The sequence below is a fragment of the Mesoplodon densirostris genome, chromosome X, assembly GCF_025265405.1.
Source record: "Mesoplodon densirostris isolate mMesDen1 chromosome X, mMesDen1 primary haplotype, whole genome shotgun sequence".
Lineage (NCBI taxonomy): Eukaryota > Metazoa > Chordata > Mammalia > Artiodactyla > Ziphiidae > Mesoplodon > Mesoplodon densirostris.
Genome location: NC_082681.1, coordinates 65,318,011 through 65,343,337, shown reverse-complemented (window position 1 = coordinate 65,343,337; position 25,327 = coordinate 65,318,011). Strand labels below are relative to the sequence as shown.

General features: G+C 35.2%; 1 protein-coding gene across 1 annotated transcript in view; it reads left to right on the top strand.

Annotated features, from left to right (window-relative positions):
* Positions 1 to 25,327, top strand: part of DACH2 (dachshund family transcription factor 2) — a 656,741-nt gene that overhangs the window by 464,004 nt on the left and 167,410 nt on the right. Inside the window, exon 5 of the mRNA XM_060086468.1 lies at positions 10,827 to 10,985. Within this exon, the coding sequence (XP_059942451.1) occupies positions 10,827 to 10,985 (159 nt within the window). The remainder of the gene's footprint in view (positions 1 to 10,826; positions 10,986 to 25,327) is intronic.

The following is a 25,327-nucleotide window of genomic DNA, read 5'->3' as shown; positions in this document are numbered from 1 at the left end:
ATTATTAACTGTAGTCACCATGCTGTACATCACATCCTCATGACTAATTTATTTTATAACTGGAAGTTTGTACATCTTGAACTCCTTTGTCCATTTTTTGCGTGCACCCCCACCCCCCATCCTGTCTGGCAACCACCAATCTGTTCTCTGTATATATGACTTTTGCTTTGTTCTATTTTGTTGTTCATTTATTTTTTGTTGTTTTTGTTGCCTTTTAGATTCCATATATAAGTGAAATTATATGGTATTTATCTATTTCTGTATGACATAATACCCTCTAGATCCATCCATGTTGTCACAGATGGCAAGACTTCATTCTTTTTTCTGGCTAATGTTCCATTGTATATGTATACCAATTTTCTTTGTCCATTAATCTATCAATGGACACTAAGATTGTTTCCATATCTTGGCTATTATAAATAACGCTGCAATGAACAAAGAGGCATATATATCTTTTCAAATTAGTGTTTTTGTTTTCTTCAGATAAATACCCAGAAGAGGAATTGCTGAATCATATGGTAGTTCTATTTTTAATTTTTTGAGGAACCTCCATAATGTTATCCATACTGGCTGCACCAATTTACATTCCTACCAACAGGACATGACAGTGACCTTTTCTCCACATCCTTGCCAACACTTGTTGTTTGATGTCTTTTTAAGAACAGCTTTTCTGACAGGTTTGAGGTGATATCACATTGTGGTTGTGATTTGCATTTCCCTGATTAATAGTGAAGTTGAGCATCTTTTCATGTGCCTATTGGTCATCTGTATATCTTCTTTGGAAAAATGACTATTCATATCCTCTGGCCATTTCTTAATCCAGTTTTTTTGTTTCTTTGAGGTTGAGTTTTATGAGTTCTTTGTATTTTGGGATGTTAAATAATTATATATGATTTGTAATTTTTTTCCATTCAGTAGGTTGCTTTTTCATTTTTTTGATGTTTTGTTTGCTGTGCAGAAGCTTTTAGTTTGATAAAGTTCCACTTGTTTATTATTGCTTTTGTTGCCTTTGCTTTTGGGGTCAGATCCAAATAATCATTTCCAAGACAAATGTCAAAGTGTTACTGCCTGTGTTTCCTCCTAGAAGTTTTATGGTTTCACGTCTCACATTCATGTCTTTAATCCATCTTGAGATAATTTGGGTGTAAACTGTAAGATAATAGTCTAGTTTTATTCTTTTGAATATGGCTGTCCAGTTTTCACAGAGCTATTTATTGAAGAGACTGTCCTTTCCCCATTGTGTATTCATGCCTCCTTTGTCATACATTAATTGACCATGTGCATGGGATTATTTCTACACTCTTGATTCTGTTCCATTCATCTATGTGTCTGCTTTTATGCCAATACCATATTTTTTTGATTATTGCAGCTTTGTAATATAGTTTGAAATCAGGGAGCATGATGCCTCCAACTTTGTTCTTCTTTCTCAAGATTGCTTCAGCTATTCAGGGTCTTTTTTGTATCCATAGAAATTTTAGGATCTTTTTGTTTTATTTCTATGAAAAAAGTAATTGATTTTGAGAGGGAATGCATTGCATATGCAGATTGCTTTGAGTAATATTGATATTTTAACAGTATGAATTCTTCCAATCCATGAGCACAGAATATCTTTCCATTTATTTGTGTCTTCTTCAATTTCTTTCATCAGTGTATTATAGTTTTCAGTGTATAGGTCTTCGACTTCCTTGGTCAAATTTACTTCTAGCTGTATTATTCTTTTTCATGCACTTGTAAATAGAATTGTTTTCTTATTTTCTCTTTCTCATAGTTAATTGTTAGTGTATAGAAATGAAAAAAAAATCAATTTTGGTATATTGACTTTGTATCCTGCAACTTCACTGGATTCTTTTATTAATTTCAACAGTTTTTCTATAGAGTCTTTAGGATTTTCTATATATAAAATCATGTCATCTGCAGACATTGATAGTTTCACTTTGTCCTTTGTAATTTGGATGTCTTTTATTGCTTTTACTTGCCTAATTGCTCTGGCTAAGGCTTCTACTACTATGCCGAATAAAAGTGTCTTGTGATTTTAGAGGGAAAGATCTCAGCTTTTCAATATTGAGTGTGATGTTAGCTGTGGGCTTGACATATATGGCCTTTATTATGTTGAAGTACCTTCCCTCTCTACCCACTTTGTAAAAAGATTTAATCATAGAAGGGTGTTGAATTTTTTCAAATGCTTTTCTGCATCTATTGAGATGATCATATGATTTTCTTTGAACATGATATTTCTTTCCATTTACTTGTGTCTTCTTTAAATTCTTTCATTAATGTTTTGTATGCTTTTTAAAACATCTTTATTGCAGTATAATTGCTTTACAATGGTGTGTTAGTTTCTGCTTTATAACAAAGTGAATCAGTTATACATATACATATGTGCCCATATCTCTTCCCTCTTGCATGTCCCTCCTTCCTGCCCTCCCTATCCCACTTCTCTAGGTGGTCACAAAGCACTGAGCTGATCTCTCTGTGCTATGCGGGTGCTTCCCACTACCTATCTATTTTACATTTGGTAGTGTATATATGTCCATGACAGTCTCTCACTTTGTCCCAGGTTACCCTTCCCCCTCCCCATATCCTCAAGTCCATTCTCTAGTAGGTTTGTGTCTTTATTCCCATCTTGCCCCTAGGTGACCATTTTTTCTTTCTTTTTCTTTCTTTTTTCTTTTCTTTTTTTTTAGATTCCATATATATGTACCAAAATGTTCATTGCAGCTCTATTTACAATAACCAGGACATGGAAGCAACCTAAGTGCCCAACAACAGATGAATGGATAAAGAAGATGTGGTACATGTATACAATGGAATATTACTCAGCCATAAAATGAAATGAAATTGAGTTATTTGTAGTGAGGTGGATGGACCTATAGTCTGTCATACAGAGTGAAGTAAGTCAGAAAGAGAAAAACAAATACTGTATGCTAACACATATATATGGATCATATGATTTTTATTCTTCAGTTTGTTATTGTGACATATCACATTTATTGATTTGTGGATATTGAACCACCCTTGCATCTGTGTGATAAAACCCATGTGACTGTGTTGTATGATCCTTTTAATGTATTCTTGAATTTGGTTTGTTAATTTTTTGAGGAATTTTGCATCTATGTTTATCATTGATATTGGCTTGCAGCTTTTTGTGTGTGTGTGTGTGTGTGTGTGTATGTGTGTGTGTGGTGTCCTTGTGTGGTTTTGGTATCATGGTAATGTTAGCCTTGTAAAATGAGTCTGGAAGCATTTACTCCTCTTCAGTTCTTTAGAAGAGTCTGAGAAAGATAGGTATTAAATCTCTGAACATTTAGTAGAATTCATGTAGTCCTGGACTTCTGTTTGTTGAGAGATATTTGATTACTGATTAAACCTCCTTACTAGTAATCAGTCTACTCAGATTTTCTATTTTTTCGTGATTCAGTCTTAGACAATTGTATGTTTCTAGGAATTTATTAATTTATTTATCTTGTCGAATTTGTTGGCATATAATTGTTCATAGTAGTCTATTATGATATTTCAGACTTCTTTGGTGTCAGTTGGAAATTCTCTTTCATTTCTGATTTTATTTGAGTTCTTGTTCTCTCTTTATTAAATAGTGAGTCTAGCTAAAACTGTCAAATTTTCTTTTTGCTGTTCTGTTTGGGTGAGTTCCACTGCCCTGTGTTCCAGAGCAATGATTACTTCTTCTGCTTCATCTAGTCTGCTGTGAAACCACTCTAGTGTATCTTTCAGTTTATTTATTGCGCTCTTTAGCTCTGTGAGTTGTGTTTTGTGCTTTCTTATATTTACTGTCTCTTTGTTGAAGTTCTCACTGTGTTCGTCCATTCATCTCCTGAGTTTGGTGAGCATCTTTATGATCATTACTTTGAACTCTTTACTAGGTAATTTATTGCCGTTTCATTAGGTTTTTTTTCCTGATGTTCTATCTTTTTCTTTTATTTGTAGCATATTCCTCTGTTCCTTCATTTTGCTGTGTTTCTTTCTATGTATTAGGTGAAACAGCTAGCTCTCCCACTCTTGAAGGAGTGACGTTGTGTAGAATATGAACCTTAACGTTCAACCTTGCTCTAGCTCTTGGTTGTGTTCTGAAATTTTGTGAATGTCTAAGCAGCTTGATTTATCCTTGATAGGTCTTGGTTATTGAGTGTGTGCCAATACCTGTCAGTGTTGCAAAGGGTTAATCTTAGCACCTAGTTTCAGGTTGAGTGGAAGTCAGATTCTCAGGCTGCAGCTTTTAAAATATGCAAATATATACAGTCTTGTGGGACCCAGTTGTAAATCCTGCTTGCCCCCTGACTAGGTTATCTGCAGATGTCTCCTGAGTGATAGTTTCAAAATTTGGGGCAGTTGAGTGTATAAGCTCCTTTCTGGGAATTACCAAGCTGTAATGAGGCCAAGGAAAAATGAAAATATGACATTCCCTAGCCTATGTTTCCTGAGAGTTCCTCCATAGCCTCTAGAAGTGTGGCATACCTGAAGCCTGCCTCTCAGGCTGAAACTCAAGGACAAGTAAATAAGCCCTTTTCCCAGGAAAACTGGGGATGTGTGTCAGTTTGCTGTGAAGTGTCCTGTAGCCCACCAAGAACTGTCTCTCCAATTGTTTTAGTCATGTGTGGCTTAGCAACACAAGTCCCCCTGGCCAAAAGAGCCAGGCAAGCTAGTGGCGTCCCCTGTGTGGACTCTGTATGCCTGCTGGCTTTTACCAAGGCAGGGGAAGAGTGCAGGGCTTGGGCATATCTGCTGACTTCAGCTTTAGTGAGGCAGCAGAAGAGCACAGGGTTAGGGCCCACCTGCTGGCTTTAGCAATGCAGGGGAACGGTGCAGGGCTAGGGTACTCCCGCCTTTTTAAATTAGCAAGTGGGAGAGCACAGGGGTGGGGCATGCCTGCTGGCTTTAGTGGGACAGTGGAAGAGTGCTGTGACTGTGCATGCCAGTTGGTGCTACCATGGTAGGGCAACAGTGACAAATTCGTGCTGGCCAGTGTCAGTGCCAGCCAGGTAGAAGTAGAGGGCGAAAATGCCACCCTCCAGTTCCTCTGTCCCTGGACAGAGTCCCACCAGACCCATACCCTTTCACCAGATGCTTTAAGATTAGCAAATAAATCTCCTTCACATATAGTTTAGGCGCTATTCAAACTGCTGCTTTTGTGCTGGGTCTCGGGGTGAGTGAGTCTTTGAGTGAGCACTTTAAGAGTAGAATCTCAGTCCCCTACATCTCTTTGGGTTCCTGCATGTAAACTTTGTTGCTCTTCAAAGCCACACATTTTGGAAGCTCATGTCTTCAGTGTAGGTCTCAATGTTTGGGGTGCTGACATTGGGTACAAACCCCTTACTCCTTAGGGAAAGCTCCATAATTTTTAGATCACTCCCAATTTAATGATTTAATTATGACATTTTTGTACTAAAAGCTACATGCTATTTAGAGTCATCAAGCAATGTGCATTCAACTACAACTCTAGCTAAACAAAATAGTCTATGAATGAGAAAACAAGCTTGACTTAGGTCATATGCTACATAGACTTTGCTTCTTATTTGGCTTCTTGCTTTGCACCTTATGTATATAAGATTACTGGAAGCATGATCAATTTAGGCACATATTTCAAATAGTCTGAGTTATATGTTTTGTTCTGGCTACAAAAGGCTAAAATTAAGGATAGCTTGTTATAAATATTTATATTTTTTCATATCCAAGACCATACTTTTAGATTTCATAATTAACTTATATTTTCTCATAATAAGTAACATTTACATTTTTGCTTTCCAATTTATATTAGCAACTCCTACTATATTATTCTTCTTAAACTGCAAAAGACACACTCAACTTTAGTGAGAAGACAGAGATCATTTTTTTTAAATATGAAATCCTTGTAGATGACTCACTTAAACCTAGTAGTCTTAAAAGCTCAAGCACACAGTAGTAGTAGTTTATGAACTTATAGAGGATTACTCACCCCTAAGGGGGTATGATGATCACTGATTACTAAATTATCCTGATACCCTTCACTGTGATTTCTGTCAATGTTTTATTAGCTCCTTTCCACTCGTTCTTAACAGCAAAGCACATTAAGAAAGTGAAGACCAGTAGTCAGGTAAAATGAGAGTGTTATGGTTAAGAATGATGTGTGGTATTGGTGCTTAGAGCCTTACTGGTTGGTTTCTTTTATACCCATTTGAAATAAATTGAGGGTTTTGGCTTGTAGGCCTATGATAATTTGTTTGAAACATATACTATTTTCCATTACTTTTCATGAACCTGACCACAGTAAACATTCTGTTATTAGGTGTGTCAGAAGAGTGGGGGGTTGGAAGAATACTAGTTAGGCAAAATTTTGGTGAATTAAAATACTGCCTTGGGTCCTACTCATGTTCCTGCTTCTTTTCAAAATTATTATTTTTAAGTAAATGGATATAAAGGTTCTGTCCATCTCTGAAATTCTATGTGTCTATTGCAAAGTCCCCATGATTCAGAACCCTCTTCCTTCTGGCCACTTCTCCCACAAGGAAAAAGCAGAAAAAATAAACAATCCTCTGGGAACCCTAACATTTCACAATGGGCTTTAAAGAAAAAATAAATTGCAACTTAAGAGTTTATAACTAAGACAACAAAAGTTTGTCAAATGCTTTGTCAAATTAATATTTCCTCATAGTTCATTACTTAATTATTCTTATGCTGATTCTAATTAAGAATATGTTTCTACTAGGTGGAAAGTTATAAAAATGTACTTCTTTCTAGCTTTCTCATAGGAAAGACTGGGATCATATTAATTAGTTAACTATAGTATTAATGTATAACAGTCCTTATACTGCTTATTTCATAGTTTTAGTTTTTCTAAGCATTGAGCTAAAATAGTGATAAGTAGATGATATGGAAAAGCTGAAATCATTGATTCAATTCTTGAGGATTAGCTGTGTTTTCTACATTTTCTTTCTCTACTTAGGACTGTGTTGTGTTAGGTTTATACTTAATATGAAGTTCCTTGAAGTAAAGATGAAGGCTTTGATAAGTCTTCTCTGTTTGCCGTAACTACTGCCTATTTGGTTTCTTAGACATGTCTTGTTGAAATGTTGCCCAGTTTTTCTTCTCTTTACTAGAGGGATTCCCTCTTAAAGCTAGTATTATCTGATTCAATAAAGGGTACATACTCTTGGGTTATGGGCTGAATTGTATATCTCAAAAATTCATATGTTGAAGGCCCGCAATACCTCAGAATGTGACCATTTGGATATAACATCTTTAAAGGGTGATTAAGTTAAAATAAAGCCCTTAGAGTGGTCTCTAATTCAATCTGCTTGGTATCCCTATAAGAAGATGAAATTTGAACACATAAAGAGACATCAGAGATACACACACATAGAAGAAAAACCATGAAAGGGCACAGGGAGAAGATAGCTATCTGCAACCCAAGAAGAGAGGCCTTGGGAGAAGCCAAATCTGTTGACACCTTGATCTTGGACTTCTAGCCTCCAGAACTGTGAGAAAATTATTTTTTGTTGTTTAATCTGCCCACTGCATGGTATCTTAGTCCATTTGGTCTTCTATAACAGAAATTCCATAGATGGGTGGCTTGTAAACAACAGGGAATTTATTTCTCACAGTTCTGGAAGCTGGAAGACCAAGATCAAGATGATAGTTGATTTAGTATCTGGTAAGGACCCACTTCCTGGTTCACAGACAACCATATTTTTGCTGTGTTCTCACATGGTATAAGGGGGCTCAGGATGTGCCCTTCACATAGTGGTAGAAGAAGGTTGACTCTAGATTACATTGGTAAAAGCAATTTTTTAGCTTTAAGTGCAGTGGATGTTATTACAGATTGGCACAAGGGCATAGGGTAATGTGAAGTTTTGGGCTACCAAAGCCTCCATACTGAGTTATAAGTCAATTTGTATAAACTTTAAAATGGTAAGTATTTTAGGTCAAAAGACAAAAATGTGTCCAGAGGTTCCTTTGCAAATATCAAGGATGTCCCATACTCCTTTGTCACTCACTTCATATATAGTTGCCTTAAGAATGCAGGATAATTTCATATATTTATACTTGGTGAAGATGGGCACAGCTGGTAACCAGCTTCCTTGTATCATTTTTAACCCAGTAGTTAAAAAGATGAGAATTGTTGGGAAAAGTTCATCTAAAGCTCTCATAAAAGCAGGCACAAAAACACCTGGAATCCTTTAATGAAGTTTAAAAATCATTTATATTCAAGTTATTTGGAATATGTAATATATAAAATATTAGACAATATTTAATGTACCATTTTTATTGAAAATTGACTAAAGGATTTTCAATTTATAAAATAAATATTAACATAATCTCAGCCCTAGTATTGTTGCATGCTGTTGCTGCTGTGATGGTGCAATACCATGTTAATATCAATGGTATAATTTAGTGTCTTCTAAATGTATCTTTCTTTGTCAATGTGTTGCTCATCATTTTAAAAATTACAGTTCTGTAATGGTGAGATAATTCATATCTTAGACATAGTGCTAAAATGATGGAGTTTTTCTGTTTTTGCTCAGCAATTGATCTTCCAAAATTTTGCATTTTCTGGTATTAATCATGTTTATGGGCCCAATGTTACTATAAAGAATTCTCAGTGTTGCAATGTGGTTACTTTCATCATTTATTAAGATATTCCCCTCATCCCCCTCCACCATTCTTTTTCATTACAGCATAACAATGCCATATTGATTTTAATTGGAATTTCAAATTTGTGAATGCTAAGTTATGTCAATGCACCAACCATAAAATATCTCCCTGCTCTTAGACAGTGACTAAACAACAGCAAACATCTGGATGAAAAGAGAGAACAATTGGTGTAATCATAAGGGTGTTGCATGTTTTCAGTAAACACACCAAACCTCAACATGATCAAGGGAATGATTTCTGGTCCATTAAGCCAATCTATCAATTCAACCAAATTTCCTATCTTTAAGCTTCCATGCATGTTAATTGAATGGCTTAAAGCAGAAACTGAACAATTAGCTACTTATTTCTTCCCCATTTGATTGGAAAAACTTTGTTTTTATAAGCATAGCCAAGTACCCCTCAGACTTTATATATGCTGATGGAGAATCTAGTGTTTCCTTGTCTGAAACTTGTCTAATTGGAAATTGGCCAAGACTCCCACTTTTGGATTAGGAATTGACTTTGGCCACAAGATGACTTGAAAGAGTCCAGCAGAGGGGATTAATTCCCAGAAGTGGGATAAGGGCAGATGAATGGGTAAAAAGGTTAAAAAACAAAACAAAACAAAAGCAAACAAACAACTAAAAGCCTCCCAGAGATTCTAACAGTTTGCTTAAATAAAATTTAAATCTTCAGGGAGAACACCATTTTGCCTTGAACATATTTCCCTAAAAAGTCTACAACTCTAAAAACTGATTTTGCAAATGTGATACTTGAAGGCAAAAGAATAAACTAAGTAAATACTATATTTTATAAATAAAAAAATGCAACCTCTTTGACCCAGAAATCACACTCTAGGGAATTGATTGAGTCTAAGGAAATATTCAAATGAATGTTGTTATTACAGTAAATTTATAATAGTGACAAATTCGAAACAAATTTATAATCCAATATTTAATAAATTATAGTACATTAACTCAGTAGACTGCTATGTAGCCATTACACTTTGTAAATCTGATACCTGAAGCAACATGGCAGAGATGTTTATAATGTATAAATGAGTATCCATATGAACAAAGCCTAGGAGGGAACTCAAAGAAGTGAAAAAAATTACAATGTTGAATGATAGGAATATGAACACCTTGATTTCTTTCTACTTTTTTCTTAAGCCAGTAAGTGCACATATTTTACAGAATGCTCAAGATCCCCAGGCCTAAATCTCTCCACAAAACCTGGTCAATGTTTTGGCAATCAGATGAGATAGTCAGCCAGGTGGAGATGCTAATGTCACAATTCCAGCATGGAAATAAGAGCAGAAACACTGATCTCTGAATTAATGAAATACATCAAGTGAATAGATGGGGCTGCCCACACAACCATTTTGTTTTCTAAAGCCAGACTGTGTGCTACTGCAGTGATTGGAATTCAACACTTACCCCTCTGTTAAAGTATTCTTCTTAAAAGGATGCCCTGGAAATAATTTTATGGTTGTTTCCTATATGCTTTTAAGCAATGGTTCTGGCCCACTGTATGCTAAGTGCCAGATGAAATAGCTATGCCACTGTAGATTATTATGATGATATAGTATAGTAGTCTGCATTTATGCATACTTTACTTCACTCTCTAGCATGGATGATCAAAGAAAAGCACAATTTCAAATTGAGAGCTGTGGTTTTATGTTTTATCCAGCTTATTTTGTATAAAAGCCTGCTGTGTATGAAGAGATTAACTTTTAGAGGGCTGGATCTGAGAACAAAATAACTGATCATTTTGTATCTTACCCCATATTTCTGCATGTCATCATGCTCTTATGAATGTGTTCATTTAGAGTGAACAGCAACTGCTCTTCATTAAGATATAGCACACGTATGTTAGAGGGTTGGAAGGAGAGGCAGTAGTGTTCAGTTAAAGGCCTTCAACATATAAACGCTTTCAAAAGTTATTCATTATGCTTCCAGATTTTTTAGACTACCTGTAAGGCAAGTGAGCCTATATTATTAGTGAAAGCTGTTTAGTCTTCCCAGAGTCAGCTTAAATCCAAGGCTATTGAAAGTTTTTGAAACCATCATAAAAATGAGTCACTTATGTTTAATAATAATTTTCTATATAGTAATATTAATAATTATAACCCTCAAAAGGGAGTTTAAAAATCCTTCTCATGGAAAGTTGTTAACTTGCAATCTGTTTATATGAATGTTTTTCAGGTGGAAGTGACTCTTCCTGGGATAAGGATAAGATGCAGTCTCCTCTTGCTGCTCCTGGACCCCAACATGGAATTGCTCATGCAGCCCTGGCTGGCCAGCCAGGCCTTGGAGGAGCTCCTACACTCAATCCACTGCAGCAGAACCAGCTACTCGCCAATAGTATGTATACTGTCCTCCCAAAATTTGGTGTGTAAGAAAAATACCACCCAAGACACACTGGACAACTTGCAATACCAGGGATGGTTTATTTCTCTTCAATAAGGTTTAACAATTTGAAGCTAGGAAGGTAGATAAAGAGGAATTCACTTGAAAGGGTGAGGTTTTTAGAACAGAGATATATTGAGTGGCCATATAGCAGAGTAGAGGAGGAGGCTATGTAAGAGAGTAGTTAAGAATTGTGGCTATAGTCACATAAACTTGGGCTTGAATTCCACATCTTTTGAATTCTGTATCACTGTCTGGTTCTGGAGAAATCAGATAAATTTTCCAAGTCTCAGTTTCCACAACTACAAAATAGGAATAAAAGTATACCTAGGCATTAAGGTTATTGAGAGGGCTAAAAATAATAAAGGAAAAACTGTTAGCAGTGACTTGCATATGGTAAGTACTTATTACTCAGTAGTCAAGCTACAGCTGAATTATACAAATTCAGGTTTAAATAATGTTTTTAGGAACTTCAAAGACTCAGAAATCTTTCTGTAGGAAAGCAGGCCTTATATATCTTGCTTAGTTAAAATCTTACTTTTCTTATAGACAGGAAATCTGGGAGAAGAATTCCATTATTCCTTTCTCTGAGACTTTCATTTCTCCACTAGGATTAAGACAACAGAGGAATTCTGAGATATTTTAACATGATGTCCTAAATCTTAATGAAATTCATCAGTTATTAAGCATATAAAGTAAGTTATGGTGTCATCCTTTAAGGAGATTATAATCTAAAGGATAAAATGTCTCATAAAAAATGTAATGTTAAGCAAAGACAAATAAAATGAATGCCAGAAAAGTTGTAAATATTATAAGTCAAAACCAAGTGATTAAGATAGACATGTCATAAGGAAGGGGAACCTAGAGAACTTCTTGTTTCTGGTCTGACATATAAAGAGCTTATAAGTTGTCATTCTTGTCCTGACAACAAGAAAAAAAAATGGACAGTCTGAAAATCAACAGCTCTTTTAAATCCATCAGAGACTGAGTACACAGGGTACAGTTATCCCCTAAACTAGATAGATTGGCAGATACAGAGAATCACAGATTATAGGGAGAAGAAGCCAGAGCTAGAGCCTGGTAGAAGAATTTAAAGAGTAATTGAGTTATTTCTGAAGATTCAGAGTGTATCTAGCTTGAGAGATAAAAGCTCCTGGGGGCCCACGCTAAGGGGGTCCCTACAGTTTCATGAGTTTTACCTCCAGAGCCCCATGAAGTTCTCAGGATGAAGACTTGAGAAAGTTGTCTTCATGCTTCTAGAAGAGGAGAGAAAAAATAACCATTTCAAAATATGTCCAGAATGTTCTCTTCTCCTTAACAGAAGACCATCCTCAAAGGAAACTACTTTACCAGAGCTTAAACTATTTGGTTTCACCACAGCCTGACTTGGTGGAAGGGATACAGTAAACTCCAGTACCCTGTAGCCATTGATGTGAGGGAATAGAGATACAAAACTCCATCCCCTTTAGTTTTTCATGTGGGGAAAGAGAAATACTCATCTCTAGTCCCCTCTAGCCTTCCTGTCTCATCAAAGAGGGCAAAAAGGCAGAAAATAACTTGTGAAAGTCACAGCTCAAGGGCACAATCTCACTAGGAGGCTGAGACTTGATCATAAGATTATAGACCATTTCTTCTCTCTACACATTAGGGCTCTGCCTAATAACAGGGGGTTACAACTGAAAGAACAGAAAACCTCAGAAAGACTCTAGGAAAAAACAAAGACAACAGGGAAGATAGGAAAATACAGCTGCTAATATGACAGCTACAGCAAACAGTAAACAGTCTAACTCCTTGCCAATAAACATAAAACTTCCCAATAAAGGTCTGTTTATGTCACTTCCCTTTACCCAACACACAATTTCTGGCTTTAAACAAAAAAATTACAAGGCATGTAAAAGACAAAAAACAGTATGAAGAGAAAAAACAAGTGACAGTACCAGAATTACATATAGCAGATATTTTAGAATTATCAGACTAGGAATTTTAAATAACTATGTTTAATATAATAAGAGAATGGGAAAAGTGGAAAACAAAAGTATTCATGGAAATTTTAAGCAGAGAAAGGGAAAATCTAAGCATCAAAAGGAAATACTGAAAATCAAAAATACTCCAATAAAATGAAGAATGCCTAAGATGGGTTCATCAGTAGACTGGCCAGGGTCAAGGCAAGGATTAGGAAACTTGGAGATATGTCAATAGAAACTTCTCAAACTGAAAAAAAAAGCAAAAGTGAATGAAAAAACAAACAAACAAAAACAAACAAACAAACAAACAAAACCAGAACAGCATATCCAAGTACTGTGTGGCAATTACAAAAGGTGTAGCACACATGTAATGGAAATACTAGAAGGACAAGATTGAAGGAAAGAAAGAGAAGAAGTATTTGAAGTAAGAATGGCTGAAAAATTTCCCAAATTAATGAGAGACTCCAAACTACAGATCCATAAAGCTTACAAAACACTAAGAAAGATACATATTAACAAATCTACTGCTATGTATATTATAATCAAAATGGAAAATCAAAAAGAAAAAATCTTGAAGGAAGACAGAGGGGGAAAAAAAACTCTTTACATATACAGGAACAAAGAGAAGAATTACTTTAGACTTACTTTCAGAAACCAGGCATTAAAGAATAGAGTGATGTGAAATTGTTGGTGATGAAAGAAAAAATTCCACCAACCTAGAATTTTGTATCCAGTGAAATTTTCCTTTAAAATGAGGAAATAAAGACTTCCTCAGATGAGCAAAAGTTAAAGGAATTTGTTACCATACCACCAGATCTGCCCTGTAAAAAATGTTAAAAGAAAGCCTTCAGAGAGAAGGAAAATGGTATAGGTCAGAAAGTAGGATCTACAAAAAGAAAGGAAGAGAGTTAGAGAAGGAATAAATTAAGGTAAATTATATGTGTGTGTGTGTGTGTGTGTATGTGTGTGTGTGTGTGTGTGTGTGTGTATATATATATATATATATATATATATATATATACTTAATCGAACAATTAAACTGTTCCAAATAACAATAACAATGATATATTGGGTAATTACACTTTATGGATAAGTGAATAAGTGATATAAATGACAGTGATTTTATAAAGGACAGGAGGGAGGAATTGGAAATACTCTGCTATAAGGTAACTTCACTACCCATGAAATGGCTTAGTGTTATTTGAAAGAAGATTTAAATAAGTTGTAAAATGTATATTACAAACTCCAGGGAAATCACTTAAAATTTTTTTTAAATAAGTATAATTAACATGATAAAAGAGGAGAGAAAAATGAATCATATTAAATGGTCAGTTAACACCAGAGATGGCAACAAAAGAGTGGAAGACAAGATTTAAAAAAAAGAAAAAGACAAGGACATGAATAGAAAACAGTAACAAATATGATAGCTACCTATCCAAACTATCATAATCACTTTAAATATGATTGGTCTAAATACACCAATTAAAGACATAGACTGGCCCATGAATATTAGTGACCTGGGATATTGATGATTTTGCTTGTACTTAAAATATTTCTTGTATAATCAGGTATCAAGTAAAAAAAAAAGGAAAAGAAAAAGCAACAACAGCAAAAAGAAAAAATAATGGAGACAAAGTAGATAAGAAAACCCAGGAGCCAGACATGCTGAGAACCACCCTCCCACCAGTGGGCTGGCACAATCCCTGGGACTGCCTGAGCAGTGCAGCCAGCCCAGTCAACACCCAGCCCTACACACCAGTGGGCTTGAAGCCATTGCACAATGAAAGGCCTGGCAGCCAAATGGGCTGGGGACTAACCCCACCTACCAGTGTGCCCATAGTAGTTGAACCCATCACAACAGAAGGGCTCATGCAGCCCAGACAGAAGGCACTCCTAGAGCACATAGCTCTGCCGACCAGAAGGTTTATGCTGCTGTGCCCCATAGGACGTCTCCTATAAAAGGCCAATTTTCCAAAATCAGGAAATGTAACCAACCTACTTAATACATAGAAATATACATAGAAAATTAGGCAAAGTGAGGAGACAGAGGAATGTGTTCCAAACAAAGGAACAAGACAAAACCACAGAAGAAGAACATAGTGAAGTGGAAATAAGCAATCTACCCAATAAAGAGTTCAATTTAATAATCATAAAGATGCTCAATGAAGTCAGGAGAAGAATAGATGAACACAGTGAGAAGCTTAACAAATAGTTACAAAATATAAGTAAGAAGTAAACAGAAATGAAGAATACAATAACCTAAATAAAAAATGCACTAGAAAGGATTAATAGTAGATTAGATGATACAGAGGAATGCATTGGCAAAATGGAAGACAGAGTAGTGGAAATCACTCAAGCTGAACAGAAATAAAGGAAAATAATTTTAAAAAATGAGAACAGTTTAGAAGACACCTGGGACAATATCAAGCATTCTAACATCAGCATGCTGTGGGGGGGGGCAGGAGGAAAAGAGAGGGCAGATAAATTATTTGAAGAAATAATAGCTGAAAACTTCCCTACCCTGGGAAAGGAAGTGAACATCCAGGTCCAGGAAGCACAGATAGTCCCAGACAAGGTGAAACCAAACAGATCCACACCAAGACAAATTATAATTAAAATGGCAAAAAATAAAGAAAACAGTAATATGCAAGCAGCTGGTTACTTTGAAAGGAACTTCCATAAAAATATTGGACACTTATCAGCAGAAACTTTGCAGGCCAGAAATGACTGGCATGATGAAAGTGATTAATGGAAAAAACCTACAATGAAGAATAAACAATCTGGTAAGGCTGTCATTCATATTTGAAGGAGAGATAGTTTTACAGACAAGCAAAAACTGAAGAGTTCAGCACCACTAAAACTGCTTTGCAAGAAATGTTAAAATAACTTCTTTAAGCGGAAAAGACCACAACTAGAAATATAAAAATTATGAAAGGAAATGTCTCACTGGTAAAGACAAACATACAGGAAAGGTAGTAGATCAACCACTTAAAAGCTGGTAGTAAGGTTAAAAGATAAAAGTAGTAAAATCATCTATATCCACAATAAGTAGTTAAGTGATATAAAAAACAAAAAAATGTAAAATATGACATCAAAAACATTGCCTGTGAGGGATGGAGAATAAAGTGCAGGGTTGTTAGAATCTGTTTGAACTTAAGAGATCATCCACTTAATATATGAACCACATGGTAAACACAAACCAAAAACCTATAATAGATACACACAAAAAAGGAGAAAGTGTTCAAACATAACATTAAAGATAGTCATCAAATCACAAGGGAAGAGAGCAAAAGGTAAGAAAGGAACAAAAGATAACTTCAAAAACAATCAGAAAACAAAATGACAGTAAGTACATATCTATCAATAATTACTTTAAATGTAAATGAACTAAATATTCCAACCAAGAGAAACAGGTTTAGTTATATGGACTAAAAAACAAGACTCATACATATGCTGCTTATAAGAGACTCACTTCAGATCTAAAGACACATACAGACTGAAACTGAGAGGATGGGAAAAGGTACTTCATGCAGATGGAAATGAAGAAAGCTGGGGTAGCAATACTTATATTAGACAACACAGACTTTAAAACAAAGACTGTAGCAAGAGAAAGAAGGGCGTTACATAATTATAAAAGGATCAATCCAACAACTAGACATAACAATTATAAATATATGTGAACTCAACATAAGAGCACCCAAATACATAGCAAATGCTATCAAACATAAAGGGAGAAATTGACAGTAATAAAATAATAGTAGGTGACATTTACACCCCATTTACATCAGTGGATCTATCACTCAGACAAAAATCAATAAGGAAACATTGGCCTTAAATGACACATTAGATCAGATGGAATTAAAAGATACATACATAGAACATGCCATCCAAAAGCTGCAGAATAACATTCTTTTCAAGTGCACATGGAACACTTTCCAGGATAGATCACATGCTGGGCCACAAACAAGTCCCAATAAATTTAGCAAGGTTGAAATCATATCAAGCATCTTTTCCCACCACAACGCTCTGAGACTAGAAATCAGCCATAATGAAATGAACTGCAAAAACACAAAAATGTGGAGGCTACACAATATGCTACTGAACAATCAATGTGTCAGTAAGAAATCAAAGAGGAAATTAAAAATACCTGGAGACAAATGGAAATGGAAAAAAATAATTCAAAATCTATGGAAAACAAAAGCAATTCTAAGAGGGTTGTTTATAGTGATATAAGTCCATTCCTGGAAAGGAGAAAAATCTTAAACAACTTAACCTTACACATAAAGGAACTAGAAAAAAAAAAACCAAAGTTAGTAGAAAGAAAGAAATAATAAAGATCAGAGCAGAAATAAATGATATAGAGACAAAAATAGTAAAGATCAAGGAAACTAAGAGTTGGTTCTGTTAAAAGGTAAACAACATTGTTAAACCTTTAGGCAGACCCATGAAGAAAAAAAGGGAGAAGACCCAACTAAATAAAATCAACAATGAAAAAGGAGAATTTAAACCAAAACCATAGAAATACAAAGGATCCTAAGAGTTTACCTCAAACAATTACATGCCAATAAAATGGACAACCTAGAAGAAATGGAAAAATTTCTAGAAATGTACAATCTCCCAGGATTAACTCTGAAAGAAATAGAAAATATGACCAGACCACTAAGGAAATCAAATTAATAATAGAAAAACTCCCAACAAATAAAAGTCCAGTACCAGATGGCTTCACAGGTGAATTCTACCATACATTTAAAGAAGAGTGAATGCCTATCATTCTCAAACTATTCCAAAATATTGAAAAGGAAGGAATGCTTCCAAACTAATTCCATGAAGCCAGTGTCACACTTATACCAAAATCAGACAAAGACACCACAAAAATAAAATTAGAGGCCAATATCATTGATGAGCATAGATGCAAAAAATCTCAACAAAATATTAGCACACTGTATCAGCAATTGTTTAAAAAGATCATACACCATGATCAAGTGGAGTTTATTACAGGGATGCAAGGATGGCTCAATATCTGAAACTCAGTCAACATAATACACCACATTAGCAAAACAAAAGATAAAAATCATCTCAATAGATGCAGAAAAAGCTTTTGATAAAATCCAACATCCATTTATGATTAAAAACTCTTAATAATATTGGTATAGAGGGAAGATACCTCAACATAATAAAGGCCATATATTACAGACCTACATCCAACAGAGTACACAATGGTGAAAAGCTCATAACACTTCATCTAAGGTCAGGAACAAGACAAGGATACCCACTCTCGCCACTTTTATTCAAGATCATTCTAGCCACAGCAATCAGATAAGAAAAAATAAATAAGAGGAACCCAAATTTGAAGGGAAGTAAAAACTGTCACGGTTTGTAAATGATGTGATACTATATAGAGAACACTCTAAAGATACTACCCAAAACTATTAGAGCTAAAAATCAAATTCAGTAAAGTTGTAGGAAACAAAATTAATATACAGAAATCTATTGCATTTATATACACTAACAATGAACTATCTGAAAGAGAAGTTAAGAAAACAATTTCATTTGCAATTGCATTAAAAATAATGAAATACCTAGGAATAAGCCAAATCAAGAAGTTAAAAGATTTGTACTCAGAAAACTGTAAGACATTGATGAAATAAATGGAAGATGACACAAACAAATACAAGGAAATGCTATGCTCATGGATTGGAAAAATTAATATTGTTAAAATGACCATACTACCCAAGGCAATCTACAGATTCAATGCAGACTCTCAAAATACCCATGGCATTTTTCACAGAACTAGAACAAATAATTCTAAAATTTATATGGAAAAACAAAAGACCCCCAAACAATCTTGAGAAAGAAAAACAAAGCTGGAGGTGTCATGCTCCCTGATTCCAAGCTGTACTTCAAAGCTACAGTAATCCAAACAGTATGGCACTGGCATAAGAACAGACACATAAATCAATGAAACAGAATAGGGAGCCCAGATATGATCTGAGACTCACATGGTCAATAAATCTCTGGAAAAGGAAGCAAAGTTTACAATGGGGAAAAGATAGCCTCTTCAGTAAATGGTGTTGGGAAACTGGACAGCTACATGGAAAAGAAGCAAACTGGACTACTTTCTCACACAATATACAAAAATAAACTCAAAACAGATTAAAGACTTAAAAGAAAAACCTGAAACATAAAACTCTTGTAACAAAACATAGGCAGTAAGATCTTTGACATCAATCTTAGCAATATATTTTTGGATATGTGTCCTCAGGCAAGGAAAACTAAAGCAAAAATAATCAATTGTGACTAACTAAACTAAAAAAAAAAACACTTTTGCACAGTGAAGGAAACTATTAATAAAAGAAAAGTCTGCCTACTGAACGGGAGAAGACATTTATAAAAGATATATCTGATAAGGCATTAATATCCAAAACATACAAAGGACTCATACAACTCAACATCAAAAAATCACTTGATTAAAAAATGGTCAGTGGACCTGAATTGACATTTTTCCAAAGAAGACATGCAGGTGGCCAACAGACACATAAAAGTATACTCAACATCACTAATCATCAGGGAAATGTAAATCAAAACCAAAATGAGATCTCACCTCATGCCTGTCAAAAAGACAAGAAGTAACAAATATTGGCAAGGATTTGGAGAAAAGGAACCCTCATGCACTGTTGATGGAATGTAAACTGGTGTATCCAATATGTAAAATGATATGGATATTCCTCAAAAAATTGAAAATAGAACTACCATACCATCCAGTAGTTCCACTCCTGGGTATTTATCTGAAGAAACCAAAAATACTAATTTGTAAGAAAAAATATGTACTTAACTGTTCATAGGATTATCATTATTTTTTTTTAATTGTACATGATGTTTTATTATTTATTATTTTTTTAACAAGATCTGTCCTCAAGGGAAGCTATTTTATTTTTTTAGTTTCTGCTCTATAACAAAGTGAATCAGGCATACATATACATCTGTTCCCATATCCCTTCCTTCTTGCGTCTCCCTCCCTACCACCCTCCCTATTCCACCACTCCAGGTGTTCACAAAGCACCGAGCTGATCTCCCTGTGCTATGCAGCTGCTTCCCACTGTCAATCTACCGTAAGTTTGGTAGTGTATATATGTCCATGCCTCTCTCTCACTTTGTCACAGCTTACCCTTCCCCCTCCCCATATCCTCAAGTCCATTCTCAAGTAGCTCTGGGTCTTTATTCCTGTTTTACCCCTAGGTCCGTCATGACATTTACTTTTTCTTAAATTCCATATATATATATATGTGTTAGCATATGGTATTTGTCTTTCTCTTTCTGACTTACTTCGCTCTGTATGACAGACTCTAGGTCTATCCACCTCATTACAAATAGATCAATTTTGTTTCTTTATATGGCTGAGTAATATTCCATTGTATATATGTGTCATATCTTCTTTATCCATTCATCTGATGATGGACACTTAGGTTGTTTCCATCTCTGGGCTATTGTGAATAGAGCTGCAATGAACATTTTGGTACATGTCTCTTTTTGAATTATGATTTTCACAGGGTATATGCCTAGCAGTGGGACCGCTGGGTCATACAGTAGTTCTATTTATAATTTTTTAAGGAACCTCCATACTGTTCTCCATAGAGGATGTACCAATTAACATTCGCACCAGCAGTGCAAGAGTGTTCCCTTTTCTCCACACCCTCTCCAGCATTTATTGTTTCTAGATGTTTTGATGATGGCCATTCTGACTGGTGTGAGAGAATATCTCATTGTAGTTTTGATTTGCATTTCTCTAGTGATTAATGATGTTGAGCATTCTTTCATGTGTTTGTTGGCAGACTATATCTTCTTTGGAGAAATGTCTATTTAGGTCTTCTGCCCATTTTTGGATTGGGTTGTTTGTTTTTTTGCTATTGAGCTGCATGAGCTGCTTATAAATTTTGGAGATAAATCATTTGTCAGTTGCTTCATTTGTAAATATTTTCTCCCATTCTGAGGGTTGTCTTTTGGTCTTCTTTATGGTTTCCTTTGCTGTGCAAAAGCTTTTAAGTTTCATTAGGTCCCATTTGTTTATTTTTGTTTTTATTTCCATTTCTCTAGGAGGTGGGTCCAAAAGGATCTTGCTGTTATTTATGTCATAGACTGTTCTGCCAATATTTTCCTCTAAGAGTTTGATAGTTTCCTGCCTTACATTTAGGTCTTTAATCAATTTTGAGCTTATTTTTGTGTATGGTGTTAGGGAATGATCTAAGCTCATACTTTTACATGTCCCTGTCCAGTTTTCCCAACACCACTTATTGAAGAGGCTGTCCTTTCTCCACTGTACATTCCTGCCTCCTTGATCAAAGATAAGTTGACCATATGTGCGTGAGTTTATCTCTGGGCTTTCTATCCTCTTCCATTGATCTATCTTTCTGTTTTTGTGCCAGTACCACACTGTCTTGATTACAGTAGCTTTGTAGAGTAGTCTGAAGTCAAGGTGCCTGATTCCTCCAGCTCCGTTTTTCATTCTCAAGATTGCTTTGGCTATTCAGGGTCTTTTGTTTTTCCAAACAAATTTTGAAACTTTTTGTTCTAGTTCTGTGAAAATTGCCAGTGGTAGTCTGATAGGTATTGCATTGAATATGTAGCTTGCTTTGGGTAGTACAGTCATTTTCACAATATTAATTCTTCTGATCCAGGAACATGGTATATCTCTCCGTCTATTTGTATCATCTTTAATTTCTTTCATCAGTGTCTGATAATTTTCTGCATACAGGTCTTTTGTCTCCTTAGGTAGGTTTATTCGTAAATATTTTATTCTTTTTCTTGCAGTGGTAAATGGGAGTGTTTTCTTGATTTCACTTTCAGATTTTTCATCATTATTGTACAGGAATGCCAGAGATTTCTGTACATTAGTTTTGTTCCCTGCTACTTTGCAAAATTCATTGATTAGCTCTAGTAGGTTTCTGGTAGCATCTTTAGGATACTCTATGTATAGTATCATGTCATCTACAAACAGTGACAGCTTTACTTATTCTTTTCTGATTTGGATTCCTTTTATTTCCTTTTCTTCTCTGATGGCTGTGGTTAAAACTTCCAAAACTATGTTGAATAAGAGTGGTGAGAGTGGGCAGCCTTGTCTTGTTCCTGATCTTAGTGGAAATGGTTTCAGTTTTTCACCGTTGAGGACGACGTTGGCTGCGGGTTTGTCATATATGGCCTTTGTTATGTTGAGGAAAGTTCCCTCTATGCCTACTTTCTGCAGGGTTTTTATCATAAATGGGTGTTGAATTTTGTCGAAAGCTTTCTCTGCATCTATTGAGATGATCATATGGATTTTCTCCTTCAGTTTGTTAATATGGTGTATCACGTTGATTGGTTTGCGTATATTGAAGAATCCTTGCATTCCTGGAATAAACCCCACTTGATCATGGTGTATGATCCTTTTAATGTGCTGTTGGATTCTGTTTGCTAGTATTTTGTTGAGGATTTTTGCATTTATGTTCATCAGTGATATTGGCCTGTAGTTTTCTTTCTTTGTGACATCCTTGTCTGGTTTTGGTATCAAGGTGATGGTGGCCTCATAGAATGAGTTTGGGAGTGTTCCTCCCTCTGCTATATTTTGGAAGAGTTTGAGAAGGATAGGTGTTAACTCTTCTCTAAATGCTTGATAGAATTCGCCTGTGAAGCCATCTGTTCCTGGGCTTTTGTTTGTTGGAAGATTTTTTATCACAGTTTCAATTTCCGTGCTTGTGATTGGTCTATTCATATTTTATATTTCATCCTGATTCAGTCTTTGCAGGTTAGGCATTTCTAAGAATTTGTCCATTACTTCCAGGTTGTCCATTTTATTGGCATAGAGTTGCTTGTAGTAATCTCTCATGATCTTTTGTATTTCTGCAGTGTCAGTTTTTACTTCTCCTTTTTCATTTCTAATTCTATTGATTTGAGTCTTCTCCCTTTTTTTCTTGATGAGTCTGGCTAATGGTTTTTCAGTTTTGTTTATCTTCTCAAAGAACCAGCTTTTAGTTTTATTGCTCTTTGCTATCATTTCCTTCATTTCTTTTTCATTTATTTCTGATCTGATCTTTATGATTTCTTTCCTTCTGCTAACTTTGGGGGATTTTTGTTCTTCTTTTTCTAATTGCTTTAGGTGCAGGGTCACGTTGTTTACTCGAGACCTAGCAGCATTATTTATAGTAGCCAAGATAATGGAAGCCACCTAAATGTCTACAACTGATGAATGGTTAAAGAAGAGGTGGAATATTACTCAACAATAATAATAAAGAATGAAATCTTGCCATTTGCAACAACATGGATGGACCTGGAGGATATTATGCTTTGAGAAATGTCAGACAGAGAAAGACAAACACTGTATGTTTTCACTTATATGTGGAATTTAAAAAACAAATCAAATTAACAAATATTGCAAAACATATGCAGACTCACAGATTCAGAGAACAAAATAGTTGTTACCACAAGGGGCACGTGTGGGCAGAAGGGCAAATTAGGTGGCAGGGATTAAGAGGTACAAAGTACAGGTTATAAAACAAATAAATCTTAGGGATGTAATGACCAACACAGGGAATAGGGTCAATATTTTATAATAAATTTATATGGTGCATAATCTATAAAAGTATAAAATCACCAAGTGTACACCTGAAGCTAATATAACGTTGTAAGTCAATCATATTTCAATTAAAGAAAAGAAATAGTCCAATTAAAAATGGGTCAACGACCTGAACAGACACCTCATCAAATAAGATATACAGATGACAAATAATCATATGAAAATATACTCAATATCATATGCCATTAGGGTGTTTCAGATTAAAACAAAATAAGATACCCCTGCACACGTATTGGAATGGCTAAAATCCAAAACTTCATCAACATTAATTGCTGGTATGGATTTGGAGCAAGAGAAGCTTTCATTCATTGCTGGTGGGAATGCAGTATGGGACAGCCATATTGGAAAGCATTTGACAGTTTCTCACAGAACTAAACAGAGTCTCCCTTGTTTATCAAATGAATTGAAAATTTATGTCCACACAAGTATCTACATACCAATGTTTATAGAAACTCTATTCATAATTGCTAAAAGTTGGAAGCAAACCACAGTGTCCTTCAATAGCTGAATGAGTAAACAAACTGTGGTATATCCATGCCATGGAAGAATAGTTAGCAATAAAAACAAATGAGTTGTGATGCTTGGAAAAGACTAGTGCATATTTCTAAGTGAAACAAAGCCAGTCTGAAAAAAACAAATACTGTATGAGTCCACTTATATGGCATTCAGGAAAAGGCAAATCTATAGAGACATTAAAAGCCAAGTGTAAGAGGAGGAGTGAATAGATGGAGCAGAGGGGATTTTTAAGGCCTGATAAACTAACTATTCTGTATTATACTATAATGGTAGATACATGATACTGTGCATTTGTGAAAATCCTTAGAATTTGCAACACAAAGAATGAACCCTATTGCACACTATGGACAGTAGTTAATAATAATGTATCAATATTGATTCATCCATTGTAGTAAGTGTACCTCACTAATCCATGATGTTACTTAGAGGGAAAACTGCTGGTGGAGGGGAAGTATATGGAAATTCTCTGTAAATTCTGCTCACTTTATTTTCTGTAAACCTAAAACTGCTCTAAAATTAAAGTCCATTGATTAAAAAGAGGAGGAGGACTTTTACCATACCCAAGTAAATGCATTAGAGTGGTAGATTCCAGAGAGAGGCATCAACAAAAGTGAAGGCTAAGGTAAGTTAAAATTGCAGAGAGCTACAACTAGTCCAGAGGGGTTAGAGTAGAGCATACACAGAGGGATATAGTGAGATATCAAAGATAGAAAGATATTTTCACATGAAACCAAAGAGCTTATATTTTATTCTAGAGACCATGAGTAGCCACTTAAAGTCTTAAAATTGGAGTGGAAAGACAAATTAAATGGCATAGGAAAACCAGGAAGACAGGTTACCTTCTAGGCATGGTGGGATTGGTGCCTGACTGTAGAATGCAATATATCACAGAGGAAAACATGACTTGGAAACCAAATGAATGTGATATTTTAGAGGGAAGATTAGAGTATTATTGAAGTTTGTAACCTTAATGGCTGGGAGGAGGTGGTGCCATGCACTTACATAAAAGTTATAGGAGTTGCCAGAATACCAAGATGCATTAGAAAGAGTGCTTATAGTCCTCTTCCTGATGCCCTTGTGGTTGACAGGGAAGAAAAAATCCATTTTGGTGATTTTTAAAAAGAGTTTGTCTTCATTACCATTCTATTAAAAGTTGCTGTACATGTCTGACATGTGACTAAATGAGCCAGACTGCTGGAGTGTTGTATACTATT